The sequence below is a fragment of the Schistocerca serialis genome, chromosome 5 (genome assembly GCF_023864345.2).
Source record: "Schistocerca serialis cubense isolate TAMUIC-IGC-003099 chromosome 5, iqSchSeri2.2, whole genome shotgun sequence".
Taxonomy (NCBI): Eukaryota; Metazoa; Arthropoda; class Insecta; order Orthoptera; family Acrididae; genus Schistocerca; species Schistocerca serialis.
The window spans coordinates 570,452,167-570,475,105 of record NC_064642.1 but is presented as its reverse complement, the minus strand read 5'-3'; the positions used below and the strand labels follow the sequence as shown (position 1 = coordinate 570,475,105).

At 39.4% G+C, this 22,939-nt stretch overlaps 1 protein-coding gene across 4 annotated transcripts in view; it reads left to right on the top strand.

Moving 5' to 3' along the window:
* Positions 1–22,939, top strand: part of LOC126482293 (CDAN1-interacting nuclease 1) — a 169,149-nt gene that overhangs the window by 18,258 nt on the left and 127,952 nt on the right. For all 4 annotated transcript variants that reach the window (XM_050106296.1, XM_050106295.1, XM_050106298.1 and 1 more), the window contains exon 2: positions 17,504–17,608. In XM_050106296.1, the coding sequence (XP_049962253.1) occupies positions 17,504–17,608 (105 nt within the window). The remainder of the gene's footprint in view (positions 1–17,503; positions 17,609–22,939) is intronic.

Here is a 22,939-nt window from a genome sequence, read left to right as displayed (position 1 = left end):
AAGAACTAAAGGAACAGAGTGAAATAAGAAAGTTCTATCGTGCCATAGGCAAAATGAAGAATAGATTCCAACCAAAAACAATGGCCTGTTCCAGTAAAGATGGGAAAACGATAAGGGAGGAAGAACAGATAGTGGGAAGATGGGCAAAATATTTCAAAGATACACTAAGCACCAGCCTAGAAGATGAAGAGACAGCTGCACAGGAGGGAAGAGTGGAGCTGGAAGTAGACAATGAAACCAATGAGGCAAGAAAACCAACACTACAAGAGGTCTCCCAGGCTGTGCACAAGTCAAAAAATAATCGAGCCCCTGGGGAAGACAGCATAATTGCTGAATTAATAAAAACTGGTGGTGAGGCTGTAATAAAGGAACTGCACACAATATCAGATATATGGGAAACAGAAACTATGCCAGATAATTGGAAAATTGGAATAATAGTCCCCATTTATAAGAAAGGGGACAGAACAGCATGTGAAAACTATAGAGGTGTAACACTCCTAAGTACAGCTTATAAGATCTTCACAAGTATATTAAACGAAAGGATACGGAAGTGTGCAGAAAGCATACTAGGGGAATATCAGTGTGGCTTTCGACCGGGCAGAGGAACAACTGATCAAATATTTGTGATAAGGCAAATGATGGAAAAGTTCTATGAATATGATATAGATCTGCATTTCGTATTCATCGATTTCAAACAAGCCTTTGACAGCATAAATCGGCAAGAACTATACAGAGTACTGAAAGAAGTTGGTATATGTGCTAAATTAATAAGACTAATCAGAATGACAATGACAGAGACAAGAGCAAAAGTAAAGGTCCTTAGCAGAACAAGTGAAAGCTTTGACTTTAATAAAGGTGTGAAGCAAGGGGATAGTCTCTCCACTGTCCTATTCAACATTGCCCTGCATAGTGCAGTAAATAAAATCAACAAAAGAGGCACCATATTTATGAAAACTAGCCAGATATGTGCATACGCTGATGACATTGCTATAGTAGGAAGAAATACCAATACACTCCTAGAAACATACCGGGCAATGGAAACAGAAGCCTTAAAAATTGGCCTCATAGTAAATGTAAACAAAACAAAATATATGGTAATGTCACAATCTGAGGCCAGAAGAACCCCTAAAAACCTAAACATCAATGGGAAATACTTCAATGGAGTGTCCTCTTTTAACTACTTGGGAGCCCTAATAACAAATGATAACAGTATTGGAAAGGCTATAAGGGAAAGAATACAAGCAGGAAACAGAGCTTACTTTGCAAATATGCAGCTTTTCAAAAGTAGCCTTGTTACAAGGAAATCTAAATTGCTAATATATAATTCCCTAGTCCGCCCAGTTATCACATACGGCTCAGAGGTATGGACGTTGACAGAACACGATAAAAATGCTCTGAGAAGCATTGAGCGGAAAATACTACGCAAAATCTATGGGCCAATAAGGGAGGAAGAGGGCTGGAGAATACGCTACAATGCTGAATTACAGGAGTTAATACAAGGCAGGGACATAGTAAAATTTGTTAAATCACAGCGAATACGATGGCTAGGACACTTGGAGAGAATGGCAGAGGATAGAATTCCAAAGAAAATGATGAAAGGTATGATCCATTCAGTTAGGCGAAAAGGGAGACCTAGAAGAAGATGGATCGATAAGGTAATAATGGATATCAGCAATATGGGAGTCCGGGGGTGGAAAAGAGCAGCAAATAACCGAGAAGTGTGGAGGAAGATTGTTGAAGAAGCCAAGGCTCACCAAGGGCTGTAGAGCTACTGAAGAAGAAGAAGAGAAGCATAAGGCAGTCCCTTGGTGGTCGTCGGAAGTCGCTGAAGCAATTAAGGAGTGTCGGCGAGCTCTACAGCGGCATAAGCGGCACCCTTTTCTGGAGCACCTCATAGCCTTTAAACGGCTCCGTGCCCGTGTTTGCTACCTTATCAACAATGGAAGAAGGAGTGTTGGGAGAGATACGTCTCCACCATTGAGTGCCACAAGTCACCTTCCCAAGTCTGTGTAAAGATCAAACGTCTTTTCAGGTACCAGGCCCCAACAGCTGTCCCTGGTGTTACCATAAATGGCGAGTTATATACCAATGCAAATGCGATTGCCGAGCACTTTGCTCGAGCCTCTGCGTTGGAGAATTACCCCCCAGCCTTTCGCACACCCAAACGGCGGATGGAAGGGAACGTCCTCTCATTCACTACACGCTGCAGTGAATCCTACAATGCCCCATTTATAGAGTGGGAACTCCTCAGTGCCCTTGCACATTGCCCTGACACAGCTCCCGGGCCTGATCGCATCCACAGCCAGATGATTAAACATCTCTCATCTGACTACAAGCGACATCTTCTCGTCATCTTCAACCGGATCTTGTGCATTGACGCCTTTCCATCGCAATGGCGGGAGAACACCATCATTCCAGTGCTCAAACCCGATAAAAAACCGCTTGATGTGGATAGCCATCGGCCCATCAGCCTCACCAGCATTCTTTGTAAGCTGCTGGAACGTATGGTATGTCGGCGGTTGGGTTGGGTCCTGGAGCCACGTGGCTTGCTGGCTTCATGTCAGGGTGGCTTCCGCCAAGTTCGCTCTACCACTGATAATCTTGTGTCCGTCAAGTCTGCCATCCAAACAGCCTTTCCCAGATGGCAACACCTGACTGCCATCTTTTTTGACTTATGTAAAGCATACGACATGACTTGGCAACATCATATCCTTGTGGGAGACCACTCCTGATTTTTATCCTAAACTTCCTGACGCTCCATACTTTCCGTGTCCAAGTTGGTGACTCCCATAGTTCCATCCATATCCAGGAGAATGGAGTCCCGCAGGGCTCTGTATTGAGTGTCTCTCTATTTTTAGTGGCCATTAATGGTCTAGCAGCAGCTGTTGGGCCCTCCGTCTCACCTTCTCTGTATGCAGACGACTTCTGCATTTTTTACTGCTGCTCCAGTACTGTTTTTGCTGAGCGCCGCCTTCAGGGAGCCATCCACAAAACACACTCATGGGCTCTAGCCCACGCCTTCCAGTTTTCAGCCACAAAGTCTTGTGTCTTACCCTTGTGTTAGCGTCGTACCGTTCATCCGGAACCCGCACTTTACCCTAATGACGATCCACTCACTGTTGTGGAGACATATCAATTCCTAGGACTGGTTTTTGTTGCTCGATTGACTTGGCTCCCTCATCTTCGTCAGCTTAAGCAGAAGTGCTGGCAGCACCTCAATGCCCTCCATTACCTGAGCAACACCAATTGGAGTCCAGATCGCTGTACGCTGCAGCAGCTCTGCAGAGCCCTTCTCCAATACCGAATTGACTATGGGTGTGTGTTTTATGGTTCGGCAGTGCCTTCAGCATTGCATTTACTCGACCCTGTGCAACACTGTGGGGTTCAATTAGTGACAGGAGCTTTTAGGACGAGTCTGGTGACCAGCGTACTGGTGGAGGCTAACGATTATGGTTTGCGTGCAGTCCCTTCTCTCCGAACTGGAGTCCTTCCCCTTACTACCTCTACTTGCGGTCTGTTCACATACGCCTCCATGGTGTGCGCCTCGGCCACAGCTTCATATGGACCTTTTGCATGGCTCTAAGGACTCAGTTAAACCCGCCGCCCTCCACTGTCACTTCCTCCCAATTCTTGACGTGTTCCAGGGCTCTGAAGTGGTTTACACCGACGGCTCAGTGGCTGATGGTCACGTAGGCTTTGCATATGTTCATGGAGGACATGTTGAGCAGCACTCTTTGCCAGTTGGCTGCAGTGTTTTCACTGCAGAGCTGGTGGCCATATCTCGTGTTCGTGAGTACATCCACTCATGCCCTGGTGAGTCATTTCTCCTGTGTACTGACTCATTGAGCAGCCTACAAGCTATCGACCAGTGCTACCCTCGCCACCCTCTGGTAGCGTCCATTCAGGAGTCCATCTATGCCCTGGAACAGTCCTGCCATTCTGTGGTGTTTGTGTGGACCCTAGGACATGTCGGAACCCGTGGCAACGAACTCGCCAACAGGCTAGCCAAACAGGCAACGCGAAAACCGCTTCTGGAGATAGGCATCTCCAAAACTGACCTGCGTTCTGTCTTACACTGCAGGGTTTCCCAGCCTTTGGGAGATGGAATGGCATAACAGCACACACAACAAACTGTGTGTCTTTAAGGAGACTGTGATTGTGTGGAAGTCCTCCATGCAGGCCTCTCACAGGGAATCAGTTGTCCTCTGCCGGCTCCGCATTGGCCATACGTGGCTAACGCATGGTTACCTACTATGTCACGAGGACCCACCTCAGTGTCGCTGTGGCTCCCAAATGACAGTCGTCCACCTCTTGCTGGACTGCCCACTTTTAGCCGCTCTGTGGCAGAGTTTTAACTTTCCCAGCACCCCGCCTTCGGTGTTGGGCTACAATGCCTCCACAGCAGCTCTAGTTTTACGTTTTATGTTTTATACTTCTATGTAGGTTTTAGCGCATGTCCTTTGTCCCTCTGTCTCCTCCACCCTAGTGCTTTTAGGGTGGAGGTTTTAATGTGTTGCAGAGTGGCTGGCTTTCCCTTTTTATTCTAGTGGTTGGCCAGCCACTGTAATCTGCTTTCATGTTTTACTCTCTTCTGTTTCTAGCATCTCCCTGTTGTTTTCTTGTCCTCTTTTGTTCCTTTTGGTGTTCATTGCCTTCCCTTCATTCTTGTAGCTTTTCCTTTCTTTCCGTTTTGTGTTATATGTTTCGTCCGTTTTATTCTCACACTTGTGGCATTGTTTTATTAGGAACAAGGGACCGATGAACTCGTAGTTTGGTCCCTTCTCCCACCTTTAAACCAACCAACCAACCAACCAACTATAGTCATTGTTTAAAGCTGGTTCTTGAAACTTTGTAAGTATGATATCTCAAGATAGTTTACGTCTATCTTTAAGAGTCTGTCAGTTCTGTTTCTTAAACATCTCTGTGACACTCTCCCACAGATCACACAAACCTGTAACAATTTGTGCTGGCCTTCTCTGTATATGTTCACTGCCCCTGTTAGTCCTATTTGGTAAGAGTCCCACACACTTGAGTAATATTCTAGAATGGGTTGCACTAGTGATTTGTAAGCAATCTCGTTTGTAGACTGATTGCACTTTCTCAGTATTCTACCAATAAACCAAAATCTACCATCTGCTTTGCCCACAATTGCGCCTATGTGATCATTCCATTTCATATCCCTACAAAGTGTTCCATCCAAGTAATCGTATGAGTTGTCTTATTCCAGCTGTGACTTATTATGATGATAGGATGCTACATATCCTTGTTTTGTGAGGTACACAGTTTTACGTTTCTGAACATTTAAAGCATGTTGCCTATCTTTTCACCACTTTGAAATCTTATCAAGATCTGACTGAGTATTTATGCAGTTTCTTTCAGACAGTACTCCATTAAAGACAACTGCATCACATGCAAATTCTGAGATGATATAAAATATTTTATATTGTGACCACTGGTTTACTAGCCAGTCTGTCCTCTATTATGCAGGATGATGGGAAAAATACGATTTGCTTGTTAAGATGCTGTGTGATCGTGATATCTTGCCTTAATTAGTAATTAGGGGTTTGCAATGTTTTTAAGGTGGATTAACCAAAGCTTTAGATAATGCATCGCCATCTCACTACCAGACTGTAACTTTTCACCTTGCCCTAGGTTAAACTACCCTACAGATCAATATGTCACCCCAACTAAGTTTTTTTATTCACATTTGCTAGTTTCACCAACTTACGACAAGTTTGTCACTTTCAGACTCACCTGTACCTTGGGCTGTAGATCACTCTATCACCACAGTGGATCAATCCAGCTTGGTCCAGTGATGGCTGTGTGACCATTTTTAAATATTTTAATTTTTTTTATATGTGATTGCCCTATATTTGAGAAGTTCAAAACAGTTTTTTTAAAATAATTTATCTTGCACCTTTACTGGATGGCGGCCATTTTTATTTGTAGGCATGTTCCAATTTTTCAGTCTGGAGACATTAGCAAAAATTTGAATATTTCTGCACTGGGTTAAGTTCCAACATTGCAATTGACATGATTGTTGTTAGAAAAGTGTCCTCTACAACATTGTCTATTACACAAAATATCCTAAATTCAAAATGACCAGTCAAAATTACCTCCAAAGTTTGGTATCCAAATTTTCAAGAATCCCCTTTTTAGGCCCAAAAATAACAAACAAGGCATGGTTTATGCCAGTCTGTTTTTTTCCTATAGTTACATATCATGCACTACTAGCCTCATATAGAGCAAGAACATTTGCAAATGTTTCCTTAATTTTGTATGAATTTTTGAAATTTGAAAATTTTAATTTCTTTAAAGTTTGGGGTTAGTTGTCTCAGGTGGGACTGAATATAAAAATATGATTTTTGCACAGTTTGTACACCAAATTTCAACATTGATATCTGACTGTGAACAAAGATATGAATTTTTGAAAATGAGGAAATAATTCACACTACTCAACAACTGATCTTATGGCTGTTGCCTATTTATATGGTTTTTTGTTTCATTGTAAAAAAAATATTTAATTTTGACATATATTTAGCTAACAATATCACCCAATAATCATTTAGTTTATTTATTTTTAAAAATGCAACATTGAACAATAGGAGCTTTCGCTTTTGTTCTATGGGAATAAAATGCCCATTTATGTTTAGGTTTATTGTCAGTAAAGAAGTAAATTATTGCTGGGTGTGTCACCGTTGTAGTCATTCTGAAACCTCTGTTAGAGTGGATGTATACACATCATCGAGACTGTAGAATTTGTTATGTGCATTGTTCTGTGTGTAATTTGTAATTAATTTTGAGAGATTAACTGGAATCCAATAACATGGATGAACAGTACTCTGTTGGACAGATAGCAAGTGAAGCGTGTCACAAAACAGTTTACGGTTCAGTTTCAAAAAGCTTGAAAAATGTCAGTGACTTTGATGAAGCTAGACAAACTTTGTTTAAATTTCGACTAAATTCTTCTGTAACATCAGTGTGTGAGTATCATGAGAAGAAATATATTCTGAAGTACAACCACCTTTTTGGAAGAAAGTGCTGTGATTCACTTAAAGTTCATAAAAAGCCTATTACTATAGGTTTGAGGGAAATAAAACTTGAACATTTGTCCTTGTTATGTGAGAGTGAAACAGCTTCCCAAGTGAAATGTAATGTGATTGCTGAAAATTCCCTGTGCCCAAATTGTTACTCAAAAATATTTGTTGTGAATCCAGTACCAGAATCATGTAACCTTGTTAATGGCGTTTCTATTCCTAAAGAGGAAGCTGTTAGCATATTGGATTTTGCTTGCTCTAAGTTAGACGTATCTCCTGATTCAAAAATAACAAAATTAAGTAGCAGAAAAGGAGAAGCAGCTATTGAAAATAAGGTACAACAAATTTCAGACAAAATTAGAAAAGACTTGGAATCATGCTTTAATAATACAGATACCAACATTATTTCTAAAGAAGAAGAAAACCTACCACTAGCATCATCTGACACTGAATATTTGAGCTTAATAGAGAAATTAAAAATTAAATGTTCAGTGACATCTAAAGAGGAAAAAGTTAAAATTTTAAGTTTTCCCCCGAGTCATGGTCAAGAGAAAAAAATAGTTCATGAATTCGATGTTTCTCACAGTTTGGTTAAACTAACCAGAAAATTAGTGAAAGAGCAAGGCATTCTTCCAGTTTTAGGAAAGAAGAAAGGAGTAGGTATAAGTGAAGAAACAATTAAAAAGATCCAGCAGATTTTTGATGATGATGAAAACAGTACAGTGTGCTCAGGTTTCAAAGATAGCAAAAGGGTTGTTATAAAAGGAGTTAAAGTAACAAAGCAGAAACAACTAGTTCTGTCAAATTTAAACAAACTTTATGTAGCTTTCAAAAATTCTAATCCTGAATGCACAATTGGAAGGGCAAAATTTTGTGACCTCTGCTCTAAGTGGTGTATTTTGGCTGGATCCTCTGGGATACAATGCGAAGTATTTGTTTATATCACCGAAATGTCAAACTGATGATTGAAAAATTCAGTGATCTTAACTACAAAGAGTTACTAGATTTAATGGTCTGTGACACTAACAGTTATGACTGCATGATGAGTTTATGTAATAAATGCCCTGGTAAGGAAACCGTTATTGAACTGTTTCACGAATATGATGAGGAAATGCCAGACAGTATTACCTTCAAACAGTGGGTCACATCTGACAGGGCAGAAATGGTAACAGTGGTTAAATCTCTTGGAATCTTTAACTGGTAACTTACAAAAACTCAAAAGTGACCACTATGTTTCTAAAATCCAAAGTAAGTTTTTGAAGGACAAGAAAAAGCACAACTTCATGAACCTGAATACATAGTGTTAGCTGATTTTGTAGAAAATTTTAAATTTGTAATTCAGGATGCAATACAAAGGTACCATTGGGTCAATGATCAGGCAACAGTACATCCATTTATTCTATTCTGTAAAAATGAGAAAGATGAAGTTTGCAGTTCTCCAATTTGCATTCTGAGCTACTACTTGGAGCACAACACTTTGGCTGTACATGTGTTTCAAAAGTATGTAATAAATTACATAAAAGTACATTTTCCCAAGGTTGAGAAGCTGATATACTTTTCAGATGGAAGTGGAAATCAGTATAAGAACAAAAAGAATTTTTCAAATCTGTGCAACCACAAAGTAGACTTTGGGTTGGAAGCTGAATGGCACTTTTTTGCGTCTTGCCATGGTAGAAATGTATGTGATAGAGTAGGAGGTACAACAAAACGTGAAGTAAGTAAAGCCAGCCTACAAAGACCAACCACAGTCCAAATTATCACAGTACAGGACATGTATGTCTTTTGTAAGGATAATATTAAAGGCCTTACCTATTTTCTGATAAAGAAAGAAGAAGTGGTTCTGCATATGAAAACAACACTTCAAACCAGATTTGAAAACTGTACAGCAATAAAAGGAACAAGGCATTTCCACTAATTTCTTGGCATTGCAGAAAACTTAGTTTGGTGCTATGTAACACCAGAAACCAAAATTTATGAGGATCATTGTGTCTGTAAAATTACATTTCTGTCTTTAACGTTGAATGAAATAGTGGCCTGTGTGTATGATGGACAGTGGTGGCTTGCAGAGGTTGAAAAAAAAAAAAGTTTGGAAAACAATGATGTTTTTGTGCATTTTTACCACCCTGCTGGCCCAAGAACATCATTCAAGAAATCTACTAGTGACAAAGTTTGGATACCAATGAAAAATGTTTTAAAGAAACTTTCAGTGCTTGAACTTACCACAGCAACTGGGAGTCTTATTCTATATCACAGAAGCTGTCTGAAGAAATAAGTGTTCTTAACATTCACCGCCAGGTTTAGGAACAGTCGCATCTTGAAGAACGTTAATTGAAAATATTTATTTTAAGTATGTTAAAATAATATAAGTTTTCATTTAAGTGATGTTTCCCCTTTTTGTATATAATTCAGTACCTTACTTCAATAATTATTGATTATATCTCGCCAATATCACACAGAATAAGCAACAGGCATAAGATCAGTTGTAGAGTAATGTGAGTTATCTCATTTTCAAAAATTTGTATCTTTGTTCACAGCCTGATATCAATGTTAAAATTTTTATAGTACTTTGCTATCATATAGCTGTACAAATTGTGCAAAAATCATATTTGAAATTCAGTCCCACCTGAGATAACTAACCACAAACTTAAAAAAAAATGAAAATTTTCGAATTTCAAAAATTCATACAAAATAAGGAAACATTTGTAAGTGTTCTTGCTCTATATGAGGCTAGTAGTGTATGATGATATGTGTAACTATAGGAAAAAAACAGACTGACAGAAATCACTCCTTGTTTGTTGTTTTTGGGCCTAAAAGTGGATTTTTGAAAATTTGGATACCAAACTTTGGAGGTCATTTTGACTAGTTATTTTTTAATTTAGGGTATTTTGTGTAATAGACAATGTTGTAGAGGACGCTTTTCTAAAAACAATCATGTCAATTGCAATGTTGTAACTTAATCCAGTGCAGAGATATTCATATTTTTGCTAACGTCTCTAAACTGAGACATCGTCGTGCACTTACAAATGAAAGTAGCTGCCATTCAGTAAAGGTGAAAGGTAAAAATTTTTTAAAAACTGTTTTGAACTTCTCAATTATAGGGTAATCACATATAATAAAATTAATTGATTAAAAAAAAAGTTTGAAAAAATATTGTCAGTGTTCTGTTCACTTTCTGTTTGTGCATATATTATGTCACTCGTCACACAAACATTGTGTCACGGGATGAAGCTGACATTCAGTATTGGTCGGTTCAGTTTACCCTTCAAGATATCTTGATAATTCATTTGTTTGTGAGTGAGCAGGAACAATGTCCTGATTTATTATTTTTATTTCTGTTTCACTATCTGTAGGACATTATAATAGTATGTTTTAAGCAAATACCAAGTTGATATTTTGCCATTATACTTACTACTTGAGCCTCACCTTATTCTGTTACTTGCTCCTGTGAACGGGAACGCGTTATGCAGATCTTGGAGTCACTCACGTCCATCTAGAAGAGTTTTTACTGAGTTTAACGAAGGCAATGTTGACCTGATGTATTCGACGATGCCCTATGGCTACACTGTCTAAACGATCATTCTAAGAAATACCAAATTAAGATCAACCTGAAGATGCCTAAATAAGGCGAAACACGTAGTTGAATAATATAAAACAAAAATTGCAACCAAGACTGTTTTTAACCAGTACTGTTAAGCACTGTTTTGCTGTATGCCACAGATAGATTGGAAGAATTGATATTTTAAGAAAAATTAGCATATTTGAGTTTGAATTTGTGTAAACATGAACATAAGTGGGACAGAGTAAATGAGAGGAACATTCCTTATATGTTCGTATACAAATATATAAATATTTTGTTATTTTAGAAAGGGCTCTGATAATGTTCAGTTGTACACTCTAATGAGCTATCTTCAGCCGATTTTACTTTGTGTCACTGTTATTCCTGCCATTGTTGAAGATGAAGCACCTACAAAGGAGGACCAAAACTAGCTCAATGCATTATTTGTAGTAACTTTTGTCCAAAATTTTAATATGATGATCTAAGAACGTGTCCAAGTTTTTGTGAATATTTTATTTCCACAATATTACTGCATTTTTGTTAAGATGACAGCAAGATGTGATTACTTTCTGTATTAAAGATTGTAGCTGATCCACAGCCAAACATAAAAGAAGTGAATGGGTCTAAACATTTTGGAGCAGATATTTCCTTTTTCAAAAAACACTCTTAAAAATAAGAAACGATGTAAATTATTTTTAAGAACCAAACACACAAAAAGCTTTTGACCTTGTTCAATAGAGACACTATAGGGGAGAGTAAGATTGAAATTAAAATGTATTGCAACAGACCAGGATTTTAGAAACAGTAACCCAAGAATAAATCTGGCAACGAGGTCAGCATAAGAGCATCAATGAATTTCAGTGAGAGCTAATGTAAGAAAAACATTGTACACCACAAAATGCAGAAAACCCATGTTCCAGCACAAGTCAAGAAAAATAATGCTTCCACCAATCTACATCTCGTATAATGACCTCAGGTATAATAAGACAATTTGGAGCTTATACATGAGGTTGCAACAATCTTTTTGTGTGAGTACCATCACCAAATGGTGGAAGGAGGGAAATTTTTTCTGGTATGCTGTGTAATGACCATAAAGAAAGCAAACAAATTGTTTTCCCTAGAGAACAGATAATGCTAACCAATATATAGAGGCTGACATTTAAAATTAAAAAAAGACATTAAGGTGTTGGACTCCCATTAGGGAGTAGCTTTAAAATTCTTGTGTGGCTCCATAGGTTTTGGTTTACCATGGTTACCCTTAGACACTCAAAATTTATGTCTACATGTACATCTATTCTCCACAAGCAGATGGATGTGTACCGCTACGAGACATTTCCTTTCCTGTTCGACTCACAGATAGAGCGAGGGAAAAATGACTGTCTATATGCCTCTGTAATTAGCCCTAATTTGTTGTATCTTATCTCTGTGGTTCTTATGGAAAATATATGTTGATGGCAGTAGGACCATTATGGAGTAAGCTTCAAATGCCAGTTCTTAAAATTTTCTCAATAGTATTGCTTGAAAAGAACTCCGTCTTCCCTCCAGGGATTCCCTTTTGACCTCCTGAAGCAGCTCCGTAACACTTGCATATTGTTAGAACCTACTGGAAACAAATCTAGCAGCCCACCTGTGAACTGCTCAGATGTCTTTCTTTAATCTGAGCTGATGCGGACCCCAAAAACTTAAGTAGTATGCAAGAACAGGTCATACTAGCATCCTACATGTGGTCGCCAGTACAGATGAATCACACATTCCTAAATTCTCACAACAAACTGAAGTTGACCATTCACCTTTGCTACTGCAATCCTCACATGCTCATTCCGCTTCATATCACTTTGCAACATTACGCCCAGATATTTAAACGAAGTGACTATGTCAAGCAGGACACTACTGATATTGTATCCCAACATTACAGGTTTGTTTTTCCTCCTTATCTGCATTAACTTCCATTTTTCTACATTTAGAGCCAGCTGCCATTCATCATGTGAAGTAGAAATTTTGTCTGTGTCATCTGGTATCGTCCTACAGTCACTCATCTTTGAACCGTCCCGTACATGACAGCATCATCAATAAAGAACTGCATATTACTGCCCACCTTATCTGCCAGATAGTTTATGTGTAATATAGAAAATAATAGTTCTATCGCACTTCCCTGGGGTACTCCCGATGGTATCATTATCTCTGATAAACTCTCGCTGTCAAGGACATCATACTGGTTTCTATTACTTAAGAAGTCTTCAAGCCACTCACATAGCAGGAAACCTGTCCTGAATGCTCATACCTTGTTAACATTCTGCAGTGGGGTAAAATGTTAAAACACTTTTTGGACATCTAGAAGTACAAAATCTGCCTGTTGGCCTTCATCCATAGTTCACAGTATAATGTGAGAAAAGAGCAAGCTGAGTTTCACACAACGATTCTTTCTAAAACCACGCTGACTCACGGATGTAAGTGTTAAGTTCATTTTTGGATCCCAGAAAAAAAAGACGTGATTCATCTGTGTCCATTAAGAACTTGTGCTCTTTAATAACCCTCCTGATGAGATTTTAATCACTAACCTTGTTTTCATTCATTGAGTTTGCTCCAAGTGGTGGAAGGGCTAATTTTGTGCACAAGCTAGGTGGACAAGAGCCCTGATGGCGATTAATAGTGTTGGCATTGGATGTGAGTGAACTAGTGACAATTTGTGGATACTTCAAGAAGAAATTGGTTTTCTTTAACACAAATCTGAAATTCTATGAACTGGGTTATATGACTTTATTGACCAAAACAGAGATTGCTTCTGGGAAGAACTATGTTTCAGCCATACTGGAGATGCAATTAATTGCACATTTTGGAAATAGTTTACTGTCAAGCACTATCACATTAATTTCATTATGGAATAACCAGTTTGACCATCTCCAGCCATCATAAGCAAATGCCTTGGTTCACTCTCACTGCTGCAGAAACCATATTGTTAATTGTAAGCGTTGTGATTGTGCCAGGTAACATTTTATTTTACAGCTACTAGAAATAGGGTGGGGTGACTGGTGGAATGTATTTTCCAATGAGAGTGGAATTTAGAACATGTTACAGAATGGGTAAAATCCCAATTAACATTGATTTCTTCTCTTCTCCGGTTCCTCTCAGTTGTGTCTGAAACAGCTCTCTTCTAATCTTTAATACTTTAGAATGTTGCATTTGCTTTTCATTGTTAATTTTTGCCTTATTATAACCTGCAGTGCCCATCTTACCTCTAAATTACTTCAGATGACCCACTTTTTTACAGCTACAGGGTTTTTTTCAGCTATTGACCTTTGTTTTTGTTCCCCAGCTATTGCAGACTAAGTTCAGTGGGAAGTAGCCACAAATTTACATTCTAGTGATCACTTCCCAGTGTGGATCCATCTGCCAACTAGGACAGTGGCTGACAGGAGACTGTGCAGATGGATGATGTTGTTGTTGTTGTGGTCTTCAGTCCTGAGACTGGTTTGATGCAGCTCTCCATGCTACTCTATCCTGTACAAGCTTCTTCATCTCCCAGTACCTACTGCAACCTACATCCTTCTGAATCTGCCTAGTGTATTCGTCTCTTGGTCTCCCTCTACGATTCTTACCCTCCACGTTGCCCTCCAATACTAAATATGTGATCCCTCGATGTCTCAGAACATGTCCTACCAACCGATCCCTTCTTCTAGTCAAGTTGTGCCACAAGCTCCTCTTCTCCCCAATTCTATTCAATACCTCCTCATTGGTTATGTGATCTACCCATGGATGATACAGAGGGCAAATTAGTTGCAGTGGATTCAACAGGCTATTTTTGGACAAAAGGTTTGTGCACAGGAGACAGTGGCCCATATCACTTGTGATATCCAACTGGCTGCCGCAAAGTCCATCTCCTGGTATAGTAACCACCTCAGATGACGGCATGTACATTGGTGGAATGATGACTGTCGATTGGCAGTCAGGGCCAGACGAACAGCTCTGCAGAACTTCAAACACTGTCCAACTACAGAAAAATCCTCATGCCTTCAGATCTGCTAGAGCACATGTAAGGTGAGTGATAAAAGAAGGGAAGAGGGCTTCCTGGAGGGAATTTACGATTTTTGTTAATCGGTCTACTTGCAGTGCACAAGTTTGGGAATCAATAAGACAGATTTCAGGTAAGGGTAGTACACACCCTCTTGCAGCCTTGTCAAATAATGGGGTCTTGGTGGACACGCCAGAAGACGTGGCTCAAGTTTTAGCTGAACAGTTCTTTACTGTTACTATGTTCTGGATAATGAGGGAGTCTACAACCTTCCATTCTCCATGTGGGAACTGGAATAAGCTTTGTCTGCAGCCAGAGACACTGATCCAGGACCAGATGAGATCCATTATGTTATGTATTATCATCAGTGCCCTGACGCAAGACAGCTCCTCTCTTGTTTCAGTCAGATCTGGTTTGACAGACAGTACCCCATGACTTGGAAGGAGACAATATTAATTCCATTCTGGAAACCAGGCAGGGACCGTGGTGTCCCTAACAGTTACCGGAGTGTAGCCCCTACCAGTTGTATGGGTAAGACTCTTGAACGCATGATCAACCACCGTCTTGTCTGGCTGCTCGAATCCCGAGGTCACCTGAGCCACCCCTAGTGTGGTTTCAGGCAGTACCATTCTACCCTTGACAACTTAATTCTACTGGAGACAGCAATATAGGAGTCCTTCTTACACCAAAACCATTTCGTTTGTGTCTTTTTTGACCTTGAAATAGCATATAGTATGTGGACACCTGCCACTTTGTATCCAATCCTTTCTCGAGGACCGGCGTTTTTGATATCGCATTGGCGATGCCACGTCTGACTGCTTTGTTCAAGAGAATGAAGTCCCCCAAGGCAGTGTCCTCAATGTCACATTGTTTGCCATCACTATCAATGGCATTTCATCTGCAGTCAGGAACCCTGTCAAATGATCTTTGTTTTTGGCTGACTTCGCAATCTTCTACTCTTCCTCTGGTCTTATTATGATGACAAGGCAGTGACAGCTAATCAATTGGAGGCTGTTAACCTGGGCCAGGACAACTGGATTTTGGTTCTCATCCAAGAGGACTACATGTGTCAGTTTTAACCGTGCTCATCAGAAGTTTTAACCAAACAGTGCTCACAATGGGGGACAATACTTTACGTTTTCAAGACACTATGTACTTTTTGGGTTTATTATTTGACTTGATATTAACTTGGCTGGCACACTGAAAGACAAACAAACAAAGGGCTTCCAGTCATTGAATATTTTGGAACACATTAATGGCAAAATGCGGGGAGCTGACAGGTCCTGCCTCCTGCAGTTTTATAGAGGGCATTTGTGCAATCACTTTTAGATTATGGCAGCGTAGTCTACGTATCAGCCTGTCCTACCTACCTCAAGATGTTAGCTGCTGTCCACCACGAGGGCATTTGGATATTGACTGGAGCCTTTTGAACCAGCCCAGTTCTGAGTCTGTGTGCAGAGGTTGATGAACCACAACTCTGGCTTTGGCAATGAGTCCTTTTGGCTTGACAGGTGCTGAAAATCTCTGTCACCTCAGTCATTGACATTTAGTTCAGTGGTCGAACCCATCTTTGAATGGCTGTTCAACAACGGCCCCATGCGACCAAGCCTTTTGGGATGCTTGCTACAGAGTGTCTGAAGGATCTGGATCTATCAGGTATCAAAACACACGGCCAGGGATTGAATGCATTGCTGCCTAGGCATCTTCAAAGGCCCAAGGTGACTGTAAGCTTGTCACAGTACAAGAAATCTTGTACTCCAGATTTTGTTTTTACAACTTTGTTTTCATCCATTTTAAGTATGTACCACAGTTTTATCATTGTCTATACAGATGGATCCCAGCAAGAGAATGTCTTCAGTTGTTCAGCTGTTTTCCGTGATAGGGTTTTTAAAGTGCATCTTCTGGAACAATTTACAAATTATGATGCGGAATTATATTTGAAGGCACTGGAGAGGGTTCACAGACATCACTGTACAAGGTGTCTTGTCTGTTCTGACGCACTTAGTGTACTGCAGGCAGGGAGGTTATCTTTTGCTGGGTACCTGGCCATATTGGGGTACAGGGCAATGACATGGCTGACAAAGCTGCCAAGGAAGCATGTTGGGATGTCATTTTCTGACAGACACATCATGCATCAGTGGGAGACTGAATGGTTGCAGGTGTCAGACAACAAACTGTGATCACTGTAATCGACGGCTAAGGCATGGCGGACATCATGTCAGCCTCACCGCTGGAAGGAGGTTCTCCTTACCAGACTGCATATCTGGCATAGCCCTTTAACACATGGCTTCCACCTCTGGTGGGAGGATCCACCACTCTGTGAAGTTCGTGGCACGCCATTGTCAGTTCAGCATATTGTGGCTATGTGTGTCGTATATACTGATATTAGGGCAGCCCTCAATCTCGATGGAGATCTGCCCACCAACCTCACAAGTACTGATTCCAGTGTTAAAGGATGGTGAAATTTTGTGAATGTCAGGCCTTATCCCTAAATTGGTGGGGAAGGGAAGCAGACTTTAATACATTATAAACCTCTCTGCATGTGGGGACAACCTTTGTTCGCACCCATGAGATTTGCATGCTGACTTTTCGTCAGAGTGATGATGACCATGATATCATCATCGTCATCATCATCATCATCATCATTATAATCTAAATCACTTCTTTATGTGTGGCAGTGCATCAGTAGCCCTGTTTTGTGCTAGTGAGGAGACTCTTTTTATATTTATTCAAGTTTGTCATTTGTGTGTGACAGGGTAGATGGTTATAATGCATGCACAGTTGCTTATATGACTAAAAGCCTCATTCTGACTTCTTTCCAGATAATGATATTTTTTGTTAAACTTTTTGAGAGTGTTGTTGATAATGACGTGCAAGAAATTAATAAAGTGTGGATCTTAGTGTTTCAGCTGACACATTGGGTAGCATTTATTCCCTTGAATACCAAAAGAAGATGAAGAAAAACCATCAGAAATTCAGTAAGACTGGAGAAAAATTATATAAAAAGTAAGAATAATTTTTTTTATTATCAGTGAAGTATATGTTCATATTCAAGTGTATCATTTTTTACTATCAGTTACCACATTCTTATTTAGAACACAGTGCCTTAAGTATTTTATACCAATTTCTTTTTTGCAGTATCAGATCATTACACTGTGTAGCCCTGTGTCAGCAGTGCAATATATCCTGTGCATTTGCACTCACAATCAGTAATAAAGGCACTTAAGAATATAATGAATTGTTGTCCTGTAGCTAATTTTTTGTTTTGATATTGAAACTTTGTGGTACATTGAAGCACATCTTTATCGTGCCATCCATCAAGTCACAAAATAACTAAAGTAATTAAATTAAATAAATATTTTTGCTGAACACCTACAAGTTACACCACTTCAAAGAAGATGTGGATACACAGATAAGTCAGTGAATAGAAGATACAGTAGTATGAAGATTGCCAGCTCATGTAAAAGTGGTTGAATGCACTAAATGAATTTCAGAGATTGACAGTCCACTTCCTTCTTAAGGAGATGGTCAGTTTTGAATTGAAAACTCCAGGGTAGAGAATGTTTTGTTTTTTTGCCACATTTCTGTTATTCATTTTCTTGTCCTTAAAGTGTGTAATAACTTGTCCATGCACTACACCATTAATTAAATAAGTATTAGGGTAGGTACGTGTGCCAGGTCTGTCTGTCTGTGTTATTAGAGAGGCATAAGAAACATGATGTAAATGGCAACCTTACAAATGTAACTCCACACAGTCAGACTCCTTCTGTGGACCCAAATAAGTGCTATTCTGCATTACAAAATGTGAGAATAAACTATTTGATCTCCAGGATGCTGGTGGCTATTAGTCATGTATTGAGTGAGTCATATGAAATCATCTGTGAAGAGGATACTGCCATTGAACAATTAAACTGTTTGGTGCATATTTTATGAGATATCAGTTAACTGTACACTACAAGGCAACCAATTCCATAAACAATCAAAATTCTAGGAAAGTGTGCAGATGCTGTATTTTAGTGGGACACATCCAGTGGGCACACTCTTTTCTTTAACTGTGAAAGAATCTTGTAAGTCATTTTCAGCCAGGTGCCTGGATACTCTTTGATCACATAGTGTATATCTTTACACCATAAAAGGTCAGTCGGAATGATCTGTGGTGTCAGTTCACAAGTTACTGCAGGCCTCTTTCGTGTATCTCAGTGCAGTATTCTACAGCTACTATCCCTATTCTCTTATGGGATGTATGACTAATAATGCAAATTCCTTAAGAGACACTGCAGTATTTACTCAGTGAACACCAGACAAAAATTATTTACACTTCCATAACCATTGCACAGAAAGATGTGTTTTACTCTGCAGGTTCCAGTGTTAACAGGCTGCCTATGCAACTGAGAAATGTGAGTGATAAACTCAGGCTGTTTTCTTATGGCATACGTATCTTGTTCCATATGAATGTTCTTCACAGTAGATTAGATCATTTTTCTGTATCATGTTAATTCTTTGTATTTACTATTATCAATATCTAGTTTATATGTTTTTGCTTCAAAAGTATGTTCTATGAATTACTAATAGTGACCCTCCCATCTCATGCATAGGTGGTCATGTCATGCCTGAAGGGAAATAGGGGAAATAAATAGATATATCCTGATTTATTTTAAGCTGCCTCCTGTGATAAGTAATCCTGGTGACCAACACAGTTACAGTTAATTTTGACAAGAGGAAGCATATTGCCACACACACATAAGAATGTTTTAAAGTGCTTAACACATTGACTGCCATGATGAAATTTTGTCCATGCGTTGCTATGCCACATTGAAATCACAAGTATTACTTCTGAAGCCAAATTGATTTTTTGCATCAGATGTCTTCTTTTGAACATGTAGAATTAAGTTACTTGATAAAATGTCAATTTATGACTGATCTGGACTGATAACAGGCATGGGCCATATATGGCTCACATGGCCCAACAACAACATTTTGACACAATTATAGTCTGTGGCCATGTGAGCCATATGTGGCTCTCACTATTTGAAACCACAGAGATATAAAAAATTGTTTTTCAAGAAATTATTCAAACATTTAGTTTATTTGATTATATTAGCTACATATAACATTATTTACAATTTTTTTACTTGGTCTGACAGTGTTCATGAATAAAGATCTTAGAATATTCTGTTTCTTCAACACAGTATTGTCTATGTCACTAGAACACTCGTTGCACATAAAACTGTCACATTTATTGCATTTAGTGCACACCCTCTTCACTTTCTAAGCAGCATTCTTTCTTTCTTAGCAGCATTCTTTCTTTCTTAGCAGCATTCTTTCTTTCTTAGCAGCATCCTTTCTTTCTTAGCAGCATCCTTTCTTTCTTAGCAGCATCCTTTCTTTCTTCTGCTCTTCGCGGGTATTTATAACAGCCCAAACAGCATCTTTGACTGCTCTGCTTTGGTCACTCTACTGTCACAAGGCGATGGCTGTTTTCTTCATGGAACGGTTGTAGTGTTGCTTGTGGCTGTGGATCTTTGGCATTCAATATCAGTAGAGTCAACCACCCCCTGAAAGGAATTACAGTAGAGTCCCGTTAATCCGAACTAACTGGGACCAGAACTTGTTCAGATTATCGATTTGTTTGGATTAGCCGAAATTAGGGTGATGAGTTTCTAGAATGAAGTATACCAAGCAGATAAGTAGGTACACCATAGTAACAAATGGGAACAATGGCTCACTTTCACTCCTTGCCCTTGTTTTTGTGCATTGTTGAGACCTTTGTAGTGTCTGAGGTCAGTGCACTGCCAGTTGGCTTGCAAAGCATGTGGTTAAGTTAGTTATCGATTGCTGGCACACATAGCAGTTGTATTGTATTTGTTCAGGTGTAGAGGTGTATTGTATTTTTGTCATGAGTAAACGGAAACCTACAACGTTAACTCTCAAAGAAAAACTGAATGCTTTGAAGCGGATAGACAATGATGAGAATGTATCTAAACTGGCAATGGAACTGGGTGTTGGTAAAGCAACCATTTGTGATTGGAAGAACTGAGTGAAGCTTGAACAGTCCTGTGCAAAAGCCTGGCATCATAAGCAGAAGACCATGCTCCTGGTTTTAAAATGTCCAAAGATTGTGTGGCTTCATTAGCGTGCAGCAACGCTGCTGGTAATCACAAGCTGCCTGTAAGGCTGATCACCAAATCTGCTAGGCCTAGAGCTTTTAAAAACTGCAACATGAAGACCCTGCCCGTATATTATCGCAACCAGAAAAAAGCATGGATGGATGGTAAGCTGTACAAAGAATGGTTTCACTGCCAGTTTGTTCCCTCTGTTCGACGGTTTTCTAAGGAAAATCATTTGTCTCTCCCATGCAGTCTTTTTCATTGATAATGCGCCATCTCACCCCAGCACTGAGGAATCATGTGATGGAAAAATTGTGGTGAAGTTTTGCCCCCAAATGTTACACCACTTCTACAGCTGGATGGACCAGGGCGTACTGCAAACACTAAAACTGATTTACAGAAAACAGTTTTTAAGAATGCTGATCCAAGATGATAGCATTCCTTTAGTGGACAAAATAAAAAAAGACCAGTGTGAAGGATGTTGTTTATTGGGCCACTGAGGCATGGCAGAATATTTCAGAAAATACTCTGAGAAAATTGTGGAGAAAACTGTGGACATCTCTTGACATCCAGGACATCCTAGTTGAAAATGAAGAGGAAAATCTGCTACAAATGATACAGGCAATCCCTGGATGTGGAGAAGCTAGTGAAGAAGACTTAGATGAGTGAATGGCAGCGGATGGGGCATGTGTGGAGAACCTTACTGATGCTGGTTTGGTTGCTGCTGTGACTCAAGACCAGCAAGACTGCTGTGAAGGAAGTGACAGAGAGCCTGAAAGCAACAAAGGAGAGCTGGTGCCACACAGTGATGCTGCAGAAGCTCTTGACCTCGCGCTACATTATTTGGAGCGACTGCCCACTGCTACACCTGGTAATTTGATGTTTATGAGACGATGGTGCAACTATGCGTCATATAACAGACTGTCTTCATTACACCAAAAAACAATGACTGAGTTTTTGTCATCTAAAAAGTAGGGATAAAATGTCCGCTGTATTTTAGTAAGTTTGACAGATTTTCTCTCATTGTTATGCATTGTTTAAACCTAATGTTTTCCTGCCAATTTTTCTAATACATGTTCACTGTACTGTGTAAATTAAAATAGTGTGTATGTACAGCAGTTTACCGCTCAGTTTTTCATACTTAGAGTAACATTTTTCATGTTCGGATTAACTGAACATTTGGATTACCGGGCCTCTGCTGTATTTGTATGTGAGACTTTGATCCTTTGTTTGCCAAGTTGTACAGCACTTGAGCATTTACAAACATGTTCCAAAAAGGATTTCAGATACTATCTTTCTGTACCATTTACTGTATGCCGAAGTTTGGAATCACTTTGGTTACCAGTTGTAAAAATATTGAGTTTTACAAACATGAGATGGAGAAATTGTGGCGAAGTTTTGCCCCCGAATGGTACACCACTTCTACAGCTGATGCAGCCACCACTTTTAAACCCATAGTTGAAACGTATTATCTGTGAGCCCTATGAGGCTCATGAGGCCTCTAAACACTGTGCATGTGAGCCAGTTATGGCTCACGTAGCCCACAGTACAATGTATACGTGAACCAAATATGGCTCATGTGGCGTCACAACCCTTGTAACTGTGAGCCACCATTGGCTCATGTGGCAGTCAGTGTGTTAAATCATTAATTATCAGAATCAGAATATGGATGATTTTCGTAACAACATTTCATATATCTAATGTTAAAAAATTCCCAGTGTGGATTTTTTTCATCACAATGAACAAATAAAATCTGAGAAAAGAAGCAACTGTGTACTTACTGGTTCCAAACATTACTCTGATAAATAATTTTAATGATGAAAACGCTCAGGAAATGAAGTGATGTATCATGTCAAGTAAAAATATTTTTTCTGTGATGAACACACTATTACTTTTTATTATGTGGGATTCTCTGTTTTATTTGCTTTGTAATGTCTTAACAACACATACTTGCTACTGTAGAAATTTTCAGTTAACAGCTCTCGAGCAGCATTAAAAACCTGAACTCAACGACATCATGATATCATGGATTGCCATTGACCATCATGTATTTCCTGTGTCAACTGATATCAGCTTAATAACTTTGTTGTCCAATTTTATTATTTGTACTGGACATAACAATGAAGCTGTGAGTTTTTCAGAATGGAAAGCGAATTGATTGTCTTGCTGTTTTATTCCATTTGGCATACATTGTACCACCTCTTCATGTGTACTGACATTCAGGAACCGC